The sequence below is a fragment of the Mus caroli genome, chromosome X, assembly GCF_900094665.2.
Source record: "Mus caroli chromosome X, CAROLI_EIJ_v1.1, whole genome shotgun sequence".
NCBI classification, from domain to species: domain Eukaryota; kingdom Metazoa; phylum Chordata; class Mammalia; order Rodentia; family Muridae; genus Mus; species Mus caroli.
The window spans coordinates 80,167,170-80,179,530 of record NC_034589.1 but is presented as its reverse complement, the minus strand read 5'-3'; the positions used below and the strand labels follow the sequence as shown (position 1 = coordinate 80,179,530).

At 39.0% G+C, this 12,361-nt stretch overlaps 1 protein-coding gene across 8 annotated transcripts in view; it reads right to left on the bottom strand.

The window, feature by feature from the left end:
• Dmd (dystrophin) overlaps positions 1 to 12,361 on the bottom strand; it is a 2,293,239-nt gene that overhangs the window by 97,493 nt on the left and 2,183,385 nt on the right. For all 8 annotated transcript variants that reach the window (XM_029473189.1, XM_021152893.1, XM_029473188.1 and 5 more), the window contains 2 exons: positions 2,855 to 3,056; positions 177 to 262 (listed from right to left, as the gene is read on the bottom strand). In XM_029473189.1, the coding sequence (XP_029329049.1) occupies positions 177 to 262; positions 2,855 to 3,056 (288 nt within the window). The remainder of the gene's footprint in view (positions 1 to 176; positions 263 to 2,854; positions 3,057 to 12,361) is intronic.

The following is a 12,361-nucleotide window of genomic DNA, read 5'->3' as shown; positions in this document are numbered from 1 at the left end:
TACTGTCTGACAGGAAGCAGCACATCCCAAATTTTATGACCCTTTAAAAGCAGCTCTGTATCTTACTTATGCAAGAAACCTGCTGTCAAATAAGAATGGAATATCATTTCCCATCTAGAACAAAGGTAATTAGACAACATCAATAAAAGAATGCAGAGTTAATACACACGACTTACATCTGTACTTGTCTTCCAAGTGTGCTTTACACAGAGAAATGATGCCAGTTTTAAAAGACAGGACACGGATCCTCCCTGTTCGTCCCCTATTATGAAGAAGCAAACCAGAAAACAATTACTGACATACCAATAGAATGTAGAAATTCCTAGTTAAGGGGCAAGAGGGCCCTGGATACAGGAACTCTATAGGCCATTGTTTGATTAAAGTTGCTAAGAACTTTTCTGAATTCATTATCTGTTTGTCTCATGATCTAGAATGCAATGGAAAAGTTTGATGAACCAAGTTAATGAATATTTACCCAATTTTAAACTCTTAAAAGCCCTCACTTGAATTGCCAGAGTAGCTCTTCACAAAATATGGATAAAATACCTTCCTATACATCTATAGAAAGCCACCTTCAGTGAGTGTGAGGAAGAATTACCACTGTGTATCAGCAGTTCTGGTTACTAAAGCCAATTGACAATTTTGGTTATTGAAGATGAAAACAATTTCTAGCAACTAACTGTTCTTCTCTGTTCAGCACTCTCAGAATTCCATCAGATTACTGCTTACTGTATGAAGATGAGCCATCACTTCAGGTCACAAGACACAAAATGTAAAATATGAATATTTATATCCAATGAAACCATGACATACTCTACCAGAAAGCATTCAAACACATGCTCTATAAGATATACACATCAAATAACCTACTCCTACATCAACATTCTAATATGGCTATATTTTTTTTACATTAGAAAGTGGAATAAACTGTTCCACCCAAAAGGTTATTAACACAAAAATTTAACTATGGGATAAAAAAGAGAAAAATTGAATGAACAAACATTTTGTAAAAAAAAAAAAATGTTTTTCAACAACTTTTTAGCTTCTTATTTTATTTTGGAAAGTAATTGAATCTCAGATTCTGGTATGTTTGTCGGTCAATATGCTAAATTTTCCATCAATACAACTTATTAGGTCTCTTGGTTAAAGAAAAATCCCAAACCCAAATGTTTGAATGAAATTCCTGTCACTGCAAAAATGTGTCTTACTTCTATTAGGGAAAAGCAAATCAACATTTAACAGGTAAACTTTATGTAACAAAGCCTTTAAGGAGTTAAAATTATCCTCAAATAATTTTCAAGTAGACTGAATGAAAGTTCAGAATCCATTCAGATCTCATCTGCAAAGAAAATGATGCCAAAAATATGAGGGAAGCCTGAATATAAGCCCTTATGAAAACAAATGTGAATATAATCCACAATTAAAGTCTGATATGTTCAAGAACCAAGTAGATAAGTGCATTTAATAGTCTGATGGTCTTGAAACTTAAAAGAAAGCTAATATCTTACCAAAATAACAAAGAAAACACATATTAACAAAGGAGAAGATAGATAGATAGATAGATAGATAGATAGATAGATAGATAGATAGATAGATAGATAGATAGATGCATACCACAGAAGCAGAAGGCAAAGTATTTGATGTGCGATTCCTTTAAGAAAACCATCTGTGATGGTTTATATATCCTTGGACCAGGGAATGGCACCATCTGAAGGCCTTGTTGGAATAGGTGTGACCTGGTTGGAATGGGTGTGTNACTGTGGGTGTGGGTATAAGATCCTCACCCTAGTTGCCTGGAAGTCAGTCTTCCACTAGCAGCCTTTGGATGAAGACATAGAACTCTCAGCTCCTCCTGCGCCATGCCTGCCTGGATACTGCTATGCTCCCACCTTGATGATAATGGACTGAAACTCTGAACCTGTAAGCCAGCCCCAATTAAATGTTGCTTTTTATAAGACTTGCCTTGGTCATGGTTTCTGTTCACAGCAGTAAAACCCTAACTAAGACACCATCCTAGATTTCCAAATGCGAGAATGTATTTGTTGATATGTGAAATGAGGCATGTAATAATTCTGAGGCCTAAGAGAAAATCAGTGAAAAATCAAGACCAATTCCTTCTGCTTCCTTCCTCAATTGTGTCCATTAAACACAAGGCAAAAATGAGAACTGGAGCTATGTCCTGTGTGCAAGCCAAAAGAAATAAATGACTGTTCTCTAACTGAGAGGCTGATGAATGGAAGTGCCAAAGAGCAGCTCTGGAAAGCCATAGTAAAACACAACAACAACAACAACAACAATCTTTGCTTAGTTTCAGGAGCTGAGTGTGCTGCTTTTAAGCTTATTTTCACTTTGTGTGACTCTCCATTCACAATCTTCTACATAATTGTCCTACCTATCTGTTAAGACCATTCTGATCTGATGACAGTTATGCCAGCATTTCCAGGAGCACTGTCATTCTTGCCAATGAGAGGATTCACTCCAAAATGGATGGAGTAACTCCAAAACTCAAGTGAGAAAAGGACCACAGGCACAGGATAACCCGTTCTATTTGAGAAAAATAAAAAGATGACTTGTCCCAGGTTCTGCTTGGATTCTGACCTGAGAGCAGACTATATTCCAGCTTTTTTTTTTTTCTCTGAGATAGAGTATCACTATGTGGTTCTGCCTGTCCTCAAATTCACTGTGTAGACCAAGTTGGCCCCAAACTCCCAAAGATCCTCTCCCTCTGGGATTAAAAGCTGCATTCCAGCTCTTGCTGCTAGTTTACCCCAGGAAAATAAAACACATAGCTTCTAGGATACTACTGTAATGGCAATCACTGGGTAAACTAGGTCCCCCCTCTTGCCACACTTACGTATCATAAACATTGAGAAGCCAGTTGAGACACATATCCACACAGAGAGGGACATTGACCAGATTGTTGTGCTCTTGCTCCAGACGATCATAAATTGTAGTCAAACAGTTAATTATCTGCAGGATATCCATGGGCTGGTCATTTTGCTTGAGGTTGTGCTGGTCCAGGGCATCACATGCAGCTGACAGGCTCAAGAGATCCACTGCAAAAAAGACCACACAAAAGCACAAATGACGCAAAACCTCAAGCTTTACACTCCTTCTCCTTTGAGATTGTCGGCTGAGTTGTTTCCTACCCTTTAGTAAACACCAAACCCAAATTCCACCTTCTTTTAAAGGTCTTCTGCTTTCATCCCTCAGCTTCTAAGTTGATCCCGTTTTACCATTATTCACAATCAAAAGTTGTTTTCAGATCTCACTGGCAGTGGAGGGACACACAGGCAAAGATATAGGATTCCTTTCCCTGGACTATCAGGGAATATTTGAGATTTAAAGGCAGCTGTTTTCTCAGTCTATAGTCATTCTACCTGGGTAGGAAAAAGAAAGTGAAGCAGTAGGGATTTCACAAGAGAAGCAGACAGCCCTTTCTCATACTAGTGTTAGAGATCAATTAGGCAACTCTGGATGGTTAGAGTTCTGTAAACTCAATTTCTAGGTGTGCACGTATAATCAGTAAGCATTTTTTTCTCCTTGAAATAGACACCTCAGCATCCCTTTGTTGCCTTCACACCAACAAAGAAAAAATAACCAACTTCACTCCAATTTTCTCTAGGCAAGCTGAATAATCTAGGCGGCTTTCAAGCTGAAGGCTCATTTCTTTCTCCTTTCCCCTCAAACTGCATTTTACAATGTGCTTTTTTTTTTTTTTTTTTTTTTGACACTTAGAAGAACTTTTAAGGCTAGGGGAGATTCCCTCAGTCTGAGATAGTGATTACTTATGTGCCAAAAGAAAACAATTAACAAAAGTAAACTTTCATCAGCAAATCACTAGCTTTACTCCCAAGTGTCCTGAAACGATGCTTTTCTCTAAAGCCAATTTATTAGCCAAATTGAAAATGCAACACTGGTATTTTTCTAACCACATGATACACCTAAGCTCTATTCTGAAATGTCAGTGCTTCCAGACAAAGAATCAATGATAATTAAGTGCCTCTCTCACATACCTAAGGGGAGGCAGCACTGCAATTATAAATATTACTTCAAACGAAATGCATACAAGCCGTTTCACCCAGTAAACAGTTTCCCAATAATAAAAGAAATGCAAACTGAAGGCTATACTGTATTTTACTAGTTACTGGTGATGAGCTCTATCTGAATATCAAGGAAAAAATATGAAGGTTAATATTTATCCATCACATACTGTCTCTCTTAAAAGAGGAAAACAGAATACTGTGGAGTTTCCCTAGAAACAGGAAGATCCGATGGCAGAAGCAAGAGATAATTTCCATTATTTTTCACTCCCATAAGCAAACCTGTGTCCTCCCATCCCATGGACCAATTTCCCTAAAATATCCTACACTAGCATCCCGTACTTGCTTACATATTTTATTTTGCTAAGGATGTAAATCACAATCACACATATCTCTACCACAGCCTCTTTTACTTTAAGATATAACCATAGGCTGCTTAATGTCAGGGACAATTTTTGAGAAAAACGTCCTTAGGTGATTCAATCATTGAGTGAACAGCACAGAATATAACTCCACAAATTAAGAGGTATACTACATTACTAAGCTACATATTATGGAATCATTGTCAGTGATTGCCCCAAATATCTGTGTACAATGCTCCACTGTACTCCAAAAAGAAAGATATGTTGTTGTTGTTGTTGTTTAATGAAATCTGAGACTATGTAAACTTGGAAGTAGGAAACTGGCAGACTGCAAGATCTTTCTGAGAGTCAGATGGGCAAATAATGAAGAATAGAAAAATAACAATGCAAGCAAGCAGGAGGCTATCCAGAAAGGGAGGCTAATTGGGGTCTACATGGAAGGGAGTAGGGAGGTCCATGGTGCTAAGGTTTTCATTATCTCTTTTGTCTGTCTGACATCCTGAGAGTACAAATGGTCACATTCAGGTAATGGAAAACTTCAGAAATATAGCATGCCAGTTATGTTATTAAAAGGATGGAGCAGATTTCTTCCATATACCAATATTCCCAACATATTTCTTTATGAATTGAAGATAGGTATGAAATTTTTCTATTGTTTTCTTTTTTGTTATTATATACTTTAACTGTTTTAGCTATTTTGCTTCTGATCCAGGATATAAGAACAGTGTGAGTTTTTACGCACACGTTTTATGAAGTGTCTAATGAACCCATGTGATGGTAACAAACAGTGAAATTTCATTTTATTGGACCTAATGTTCACATAGGTGAATACATAGGTAACACACAACAGAAAATGTAGAGTATATATAGCTCCAGAGGGGAGCGAGGCAATTGCTCTGAAATAACAGAAACAGAAGATGACACAGGAGAGAAATACCGTATGATGTTCTTTGCTAAAACTGGATGTGGTTAAATACAGAACCAATCCACCACACAAGACCAAACAAGCATAGTAAACAGAAAAACAGAAAAACAAAATTTTGTTTTCATGGAATAATTTTCAAAAGCATTCTATTTAAGCAGACAGAGACCATGCCACAGATCAGCAAAGCGGTGAGAAGGGAATTGTGGACAATTGAAATGTCATACACAAGTACACACTCACACATGCTCAATGCTCAAACCAAGCCTCTTAAGGAATACATGGAGGTTATTTTGGTGAAACTTTAAACAAAATGATGAGCTTATCTGCAAATCTCAGTAAACAACTAGCAGAAGGTTTTACAAAGCTATTTTTTTCTTGAAGTTAACAATTTCCATTATATAAATATATACTATAATATGAAATAAATGTACACATGCTCAAATGTGTATGTGTATTTGTGTGCACATGCACACATGAATGTAAGAGCTCTTGATGCTCTTGAAGAGGACCTGGGTTTAGTTCCTAGTACCTATATACATTGGGACTTAAAACCATAACTCCAGGGATCTGATGTCCTCTTCTGAATCTTCAAGGGCACCAGGCACATATGTTACCACATATACATATACATACATGCAGACAAAATGCTCATATATATAAAACAAATAATTTTAAAATGTTTTCTTTTAAAATTACTTGAAAGATTCTTTAAAACTTGGCTTATTTTTAATTATGTGTATGTGTGTGGGTACGTGTGTGGATATGGGCATGTAAGTACAGATGGCCAAACAAGTGAAGAGCCAGATTCCTTGGAGCTGGAGTTGCATGTGGTTGTAAGCTACCCAATATGGATACTGGAACTTGGGTCCTCTACAAGAATGATATGTGCTCTTAGCTACTAAGCTATCTTTGCACTTCCTCAAAAATACTTTAATGGAAAAAGAATCTACAGCTTTGAAGTCATTAAAGAATAGAACTACATAGTGGTGTGTTCTTCATGCCTGAAGGTTGTGGGTCTAAAAGTAGGTAGAGAGAGGAGAGAATGGCTAGTCTTCCAGCATCTTATTTGCCATTCAGAAGAAGATGTGGTTGAGCTTAGTCAACCCTTCTAGGTTCAAACATCAATTCCATGGTTTACATCCTGTCATTGTCCAAAGGGGTCCCATAAACTCCCTTCCCCGAAAGATCACAAACTATCTCAATAACATGATGGGTAAGGCCCTGTTGCTGAAGACATGACTTGCTTATGTCATCAAACATGGAGAAATTGAGGTGGTGTATAACTAGAAGCTTCATCCCTACTGACTGTTGTTTCTTGTGCTGGAAGGTACTTGGCATGCTACCAGAGGAGAGAAGTAAACAATTGCACCTAATTACAAGACTTGCCACATACAACACAAACTTGCCTGCAAGACAGGAATAGCACAAATGTTATGGGAATAATTAACTACTTTGTTAGATTTAAAACCCACTCTATGAGATGGAGACCCATACACAATAGTGCTAAAATGGCCAAGAACCCTAGTTTATATAGGTATGGATCTAAGAGAAAACCTACCACCATTATTCTGCTAAAGGACCATGGGAATAACCAGTTTCTGATGACATATTGCTATGCTGATAGATCAATGCCTCATTCAGCCCTCATCCCCACAAGACAATGTGCAGAGAGGAAGAGACTTTGGAACACTCAGCCATAACTGGGATGTCTTCATCAAACCCTTCCCTTTAAGGCTTTATATAGAAGAGGTGAGAAGCTGGTGAGAGGTAGAGGTGGTAGAGCTGGTGAGAGATAGAGGTGGTAGATGACTCTAAGCAAAGAGTGTCTTTCAGACACAAGAGGACTGATACACAGAGGAAACTGATAGAGACTATGGCAGCATGTCCAAAATTAAACAGGTTCAAACCTGACAAAATTGCAAACATGAAGGAAAGTGGACACAAAGTCCTACCCTTAACCACTAAGCTGTCAAAGGGCAAATCAGTTTTGTTCAGTGGAATGACATTGAGTATACTGACCATACTCCAGAGCAGGCTCCATGCCCAGGGATAGTTGGCCAGTACAAAAGAGACTCCATGGTTATTTGTGTGTTTTTGGTTTTGTTTTTGTCTTATTAAGTCTGTCTATCTGTCTTTCTTTCTTCCTTTCTTTTTTGTTTGCTTATCTGTTTTGATTTTCATTTTCATTGTTTTTTCCAGGTTTTTTTTCCTTGAGAAAGAACACAAAGTAGGGTGTCGAGAGGATCTGGGAGGAGCTGAGGGACAGGAAAGAATATGATCAAAAGATTGTATGAAAAAACTTAAATAAGAATTAATAATGAAAATACAACTATCAATGGCAGCTTTTATTTTAGAAATCACAAAGGAGAAACCAGAAAGCTGTTTTACTTCCTGTGTCTTTCTCAGAATTATAGATGCTTAGAACTAAAAAAAAAAAAAAAAAAAACAAAAACAAAAACAAAACAAAAACACCTTCAAAATGGCATGGAATGGGAGAATTGTCAGCACTAAGTGGTCTTCACTGACTTTAGTGGAAAGGAAAACACATCTGAATGCCATACTAGTAACTAGTGAGAGAAATGAGAGTCACCCTAAGTTGATGAGAGAGGAGAAACTCCTACAGTCGCCACAGAAGCACAAGCTGACAGTCTAAAGATGGTGGGTGTGATAAGGATCAGTAATGGTTTAAGAACTGATGAAGCTGTTGACTTTTCTGGCCCAGTGTATGGCAACAGGAGACTTGCTGAGATGACACTATATATTTCCAAAGTAAACCTTCTGAGTGCATCTAGTATGGTAGTAGAAACCAGGATTCCTGAGGTCAGAGCATCAGGAGTTCAAGGTCAGTCAAGTCTATAGGAAGTCCGAGCCAAGCCCTGGGTATGTGAAACAATGTCTCAAAGCAAACAAAAGTATTCAGGCAGGGAACAGCTCACAGCTCGAAGAAGAGCCTGCCACATGCAGTGAGTGCTACTATGATGGGTGAATGTGTGATAGAGAGATAGGAAAGACAGAGTACACGGTGAAGAAAAGTGAAACTAGAGATTCAACAATGGTAAGGAACAAGTGAATATGAGGACGTTGCACAACCACCTGAAGCCACCATGACATCTTTGCCTCGACTGGGTCATGTCTGGTTCAGTGGTCTTGCTGCAACTGGGGTCTATGTTGATGTCTGTTGCCCAAGTTACCACTAATGGTCAATCAGATGTCCATGGTCTGGGCTGCTACTGGATACTATGTGGACATATGAGGGTCATGCTACCATGTGGAGATATACTGATCTGAGTGGACTACACTGCCATTTGAGGTGATAGGGACATCCGGGCCCATGCTGCTGCTACCTGAGGGGCTATGTCTGGGTCTGTGGTCCTGTTGCAGCCAGGGTCTGTGTAGATGTCCCAGGCCAGTGTCATGTATTGATGCCACAGGCCAGTGTCCTGTACTGATGTCACAGGCCAATGTCTTGTGTTGATGCCCCAGGCCAGTGTCCTGTATTGATGTCATAGGCCAGTGTCCTGTGTTGATGTCCCAAAGACCATATAGATATTCCTGGTCTGGTCTGCAGCCTGAGGCATTGTGCTGAGTTGGCCCTGCCCTCGCCTGGGCAGTACAGTAGAGCTAGTCCTGGTTGCATGGGAGAGGGTAAGCTAGGCCTTTCTAGGGCCTCAGAGAGAGCTGGCCCTGTCCCTTTCTGGCTATGGTATTGGGTGAGTTAACCTGGGCAGGTACAAGAGAGCTGACTGGCTAACCAGCTCAGCTACCACTCAAGCCCAGATTCAGTGTTTGAGTTGGCCCACCCCAACACATACCCCATCTATGAACTGCTTGCTACATCATGTAAAAGGGCCTGTCCTGGAGATGCAAAGCTGCAGGATCTCCATGACACAGGGAAACAACAGGCTATCTGAGAGGAGTCCTGGGGAGGATTCAGCATTAACAATGTATCCAAAGCCAGAGGCCTTGAACCAATGACTCATTGCAATGAACACTTGCAAGTAAGGATTATGTGGACAAAAGGTTATCTACTGTGGGACATACTGTGACACCACACCACATCTTCTACAACAAGATTTATTATTATTATTATTATTCTCTTATTTATTTTCTTTTGGGGGAGGAGGTTACAAGAGTGGAAGGCAGATATGAAGGGACAGGGCACATGATGTGAAATTCACAAAGAACCAATAAATCGTTTTTAATTATTCAGTGTATTTTTATGTAGTTGTCTGTGCTATAATGGTTTTCTCAGAGGACCTGAAGCTGTCTTGGGATACTTTACTAAAGTATCAATAAAGTTCAGTGGTCACAGCAATGAAATAAATGACCTGTTGAAATGTAAAACTGGGTTATAGATTGGGTTATAGATTATCATCATGTTGACTGTTGCCATGAACACTGCCTGCTTTTTGTCTTATCTCAGTGAGACTCATGACTGCTAAGGTGTTTGGGGCTAACATTTAAGGAAGAGTACATGTGGGTTATCATCAAGATATAGGAATCCCTAGGCAAACTCCAGTTTGCCCTCCTGGTTTGCCAAAGTGCTTGTGTTCACATCAGTGGATCTCGATTAGAGACAAAATGTACCTTGGTGTGGCTTTTGTTTAAAAAAAAAATCACTTGGTCTCTGGAACAAGCTGTGATGCAGTCTGTAGCTGTGATGCATATTATTTTGGTATGGTTGGTATCTGGCCCTGAAAAGAACTGTAGATTTGCAAACAATGCCATTTTGCTCCTGACATCCTTCCTAACAACTGTCTGTCTAACCACCACTATTATTGTAGTCAATGTCAGGAGTGAGAGTGTTTACAAGAGTCATAAGCCATTCTTCACTAAAATATTAGGAATGCATTACTTAGAAAGAAAAACTGGTGATGCTGGTTGGCAAGCTACCCTTAGCGTGTAGTAGCCCAGGCTTTGGACTTCATTATGGATGAACATTCAATTTTCTAGTAGCGTCTGGACTAAGAACTCAAATAGAAGAAGTTAACAGAACGGATTAGAGTGGATCTGCATGCTGATATTAGAGCAGATGAAAACTGTATTAGCTGAATTAGCAAAGGCTACAGGGGGAGCACAATCTCCTTCCACAGAGTTTTATTTCCTCTGACCCAGGGGTGGAACAGCAAACAAAGGAATCTGAGCAACTATTAACTCTGAGAAATGGGCTACACCAGTGGGACCAAATTACAATTAAAAGATAATTCAACAAAGGGAATTACTGGTACATATTCCCTCCAGCACAGTTTTTTTTCCTGATTGATGCCAGACCTAGTAGTTCCTATCTACAATATAGTCTCAATCACTGGCAATATTGCTATAGTGGTTACTTTTTGTGAATTTAACACAAGCTCTGGTCATCCGGGAAGAAGTAACATCATTTGAGAAAATGCCTCCATCACATTAGCCCGTGGGCAAGTCTGTGGAGAATTTTCTTTATTAATGTGACGCTAGCCAGCCCACTGTGGGCAGTGTCATTCCTGGGCAAGTGGTCCTGGGATGTACAAAAAAGCAAAGTACACTGAGCAAGACATTGTGATTAACCCAGTAAGCAGTGTTTCTCCATGGCTTCAGATTCAGTTCCTGCCTTGAGTTCCTACTCTTAGTTACCTCAGTAATGGACTATGATCTGGGAGTTTAAGGCCATGGTGGTTGTCACAGTAACAGAAATCAAATGAATACTACTGTAAAAACAAGAAAATCCAGATGTTGAAACTTAAATACATACATTCCATAGGAATCAATGGATTATTTCTTTCCAGTATCAAGCCTAACTCAACATGTCATAAAGGTTTGGTTGCCTAGAGGGCAGAACAACCCAATCTCTGTTCTCATTACAGCAACTTCTATTACCCTTGGTAATGGACTAAAGGGTGATGCCACCATCAACAAGGACCAACACAATGGCTAAATCCAAAGGTAATGCTTGTACACTTGGTGAAAGGGCTAGGATTTGGATGAAAACCAATGGGAAAAGGAAAGTGAGACTGATGCTAAGAGGGTAAGGAAGGCACCAAGTTATGTCCTTTTTTTTTCCTATAAGAGGAAATATAACGCAATGTTGGTATCTATGAGAAAGAACGCTCTCTTAGCATTGACTCACATCTGCTTTAGGTTGAAAGGCTTCATTACAGCCTTCACTCTTTTAATAGTGAGAAAGACAGCCAATGGGTCAAATACTGTGAATACAGGAATGAGAGCTCTCCCTGTGACCCTCACTTCATGAAACAACATTAAATATGACTATGTTGTTTGCCTCTTGATTCATAGGATATATTAGTTATTAAGCATATGTACTAGAAAGTACACCATAAGAATATTTATGTAGTCAAATATTGAGAAGAACATGGTCTGACTAAAACATGTGGCCATTAATTATGATAATGAAAATTTAAGAACAATATTGGGGATATAGTAAAAGGTTTGTGTTCTGTATGTAATCTGCTATAATTTTACGTGACAAAAATGTTTTCTGTTCCTTTACTGTGTGAAAATCTGTAAGTGGGTGGAGGGATAATTTGAACACCTGGATCACTGAGACAGTATTATGTTTAATTGGGTGGGACTACCTTCCTAAGAATGAAACTCAGAAGTCTGGTATGAGTCATGGACATTTCTGTGGCATTCCAAAGCTACATTCCACTGAAGAGTGACTTACAATTTTAGCCTGGGAGAGAAGAATTTTTTGTGCATTAATTTTCATTTCTTTTTAAAATATTAGTACATTTATTTAATTTAGTCAAGTAGGGAATGCCCATGCCATAGTACATGTGTGGAGATCATAGAACATCTGGCTCTCTTCTTCTATTCCCCAGGATGAAACTCCAGTCATCAGGCATGGGTGGCTACTGGCTCATCCATCTAGCTAGCCCTTTCTACTCCCTTCAATGTTTCTCTTAACAGCAGTAATACCTTTGGTAAACTAAAGTCCTGGGGGAGTTGAAATAAAAGACACTTGTGACTTCTAGGGTTTGTACCTGGATATGATCTGTGAATACTTTTCTCTTCTGGTTGCTTGCATAGCACCTTCA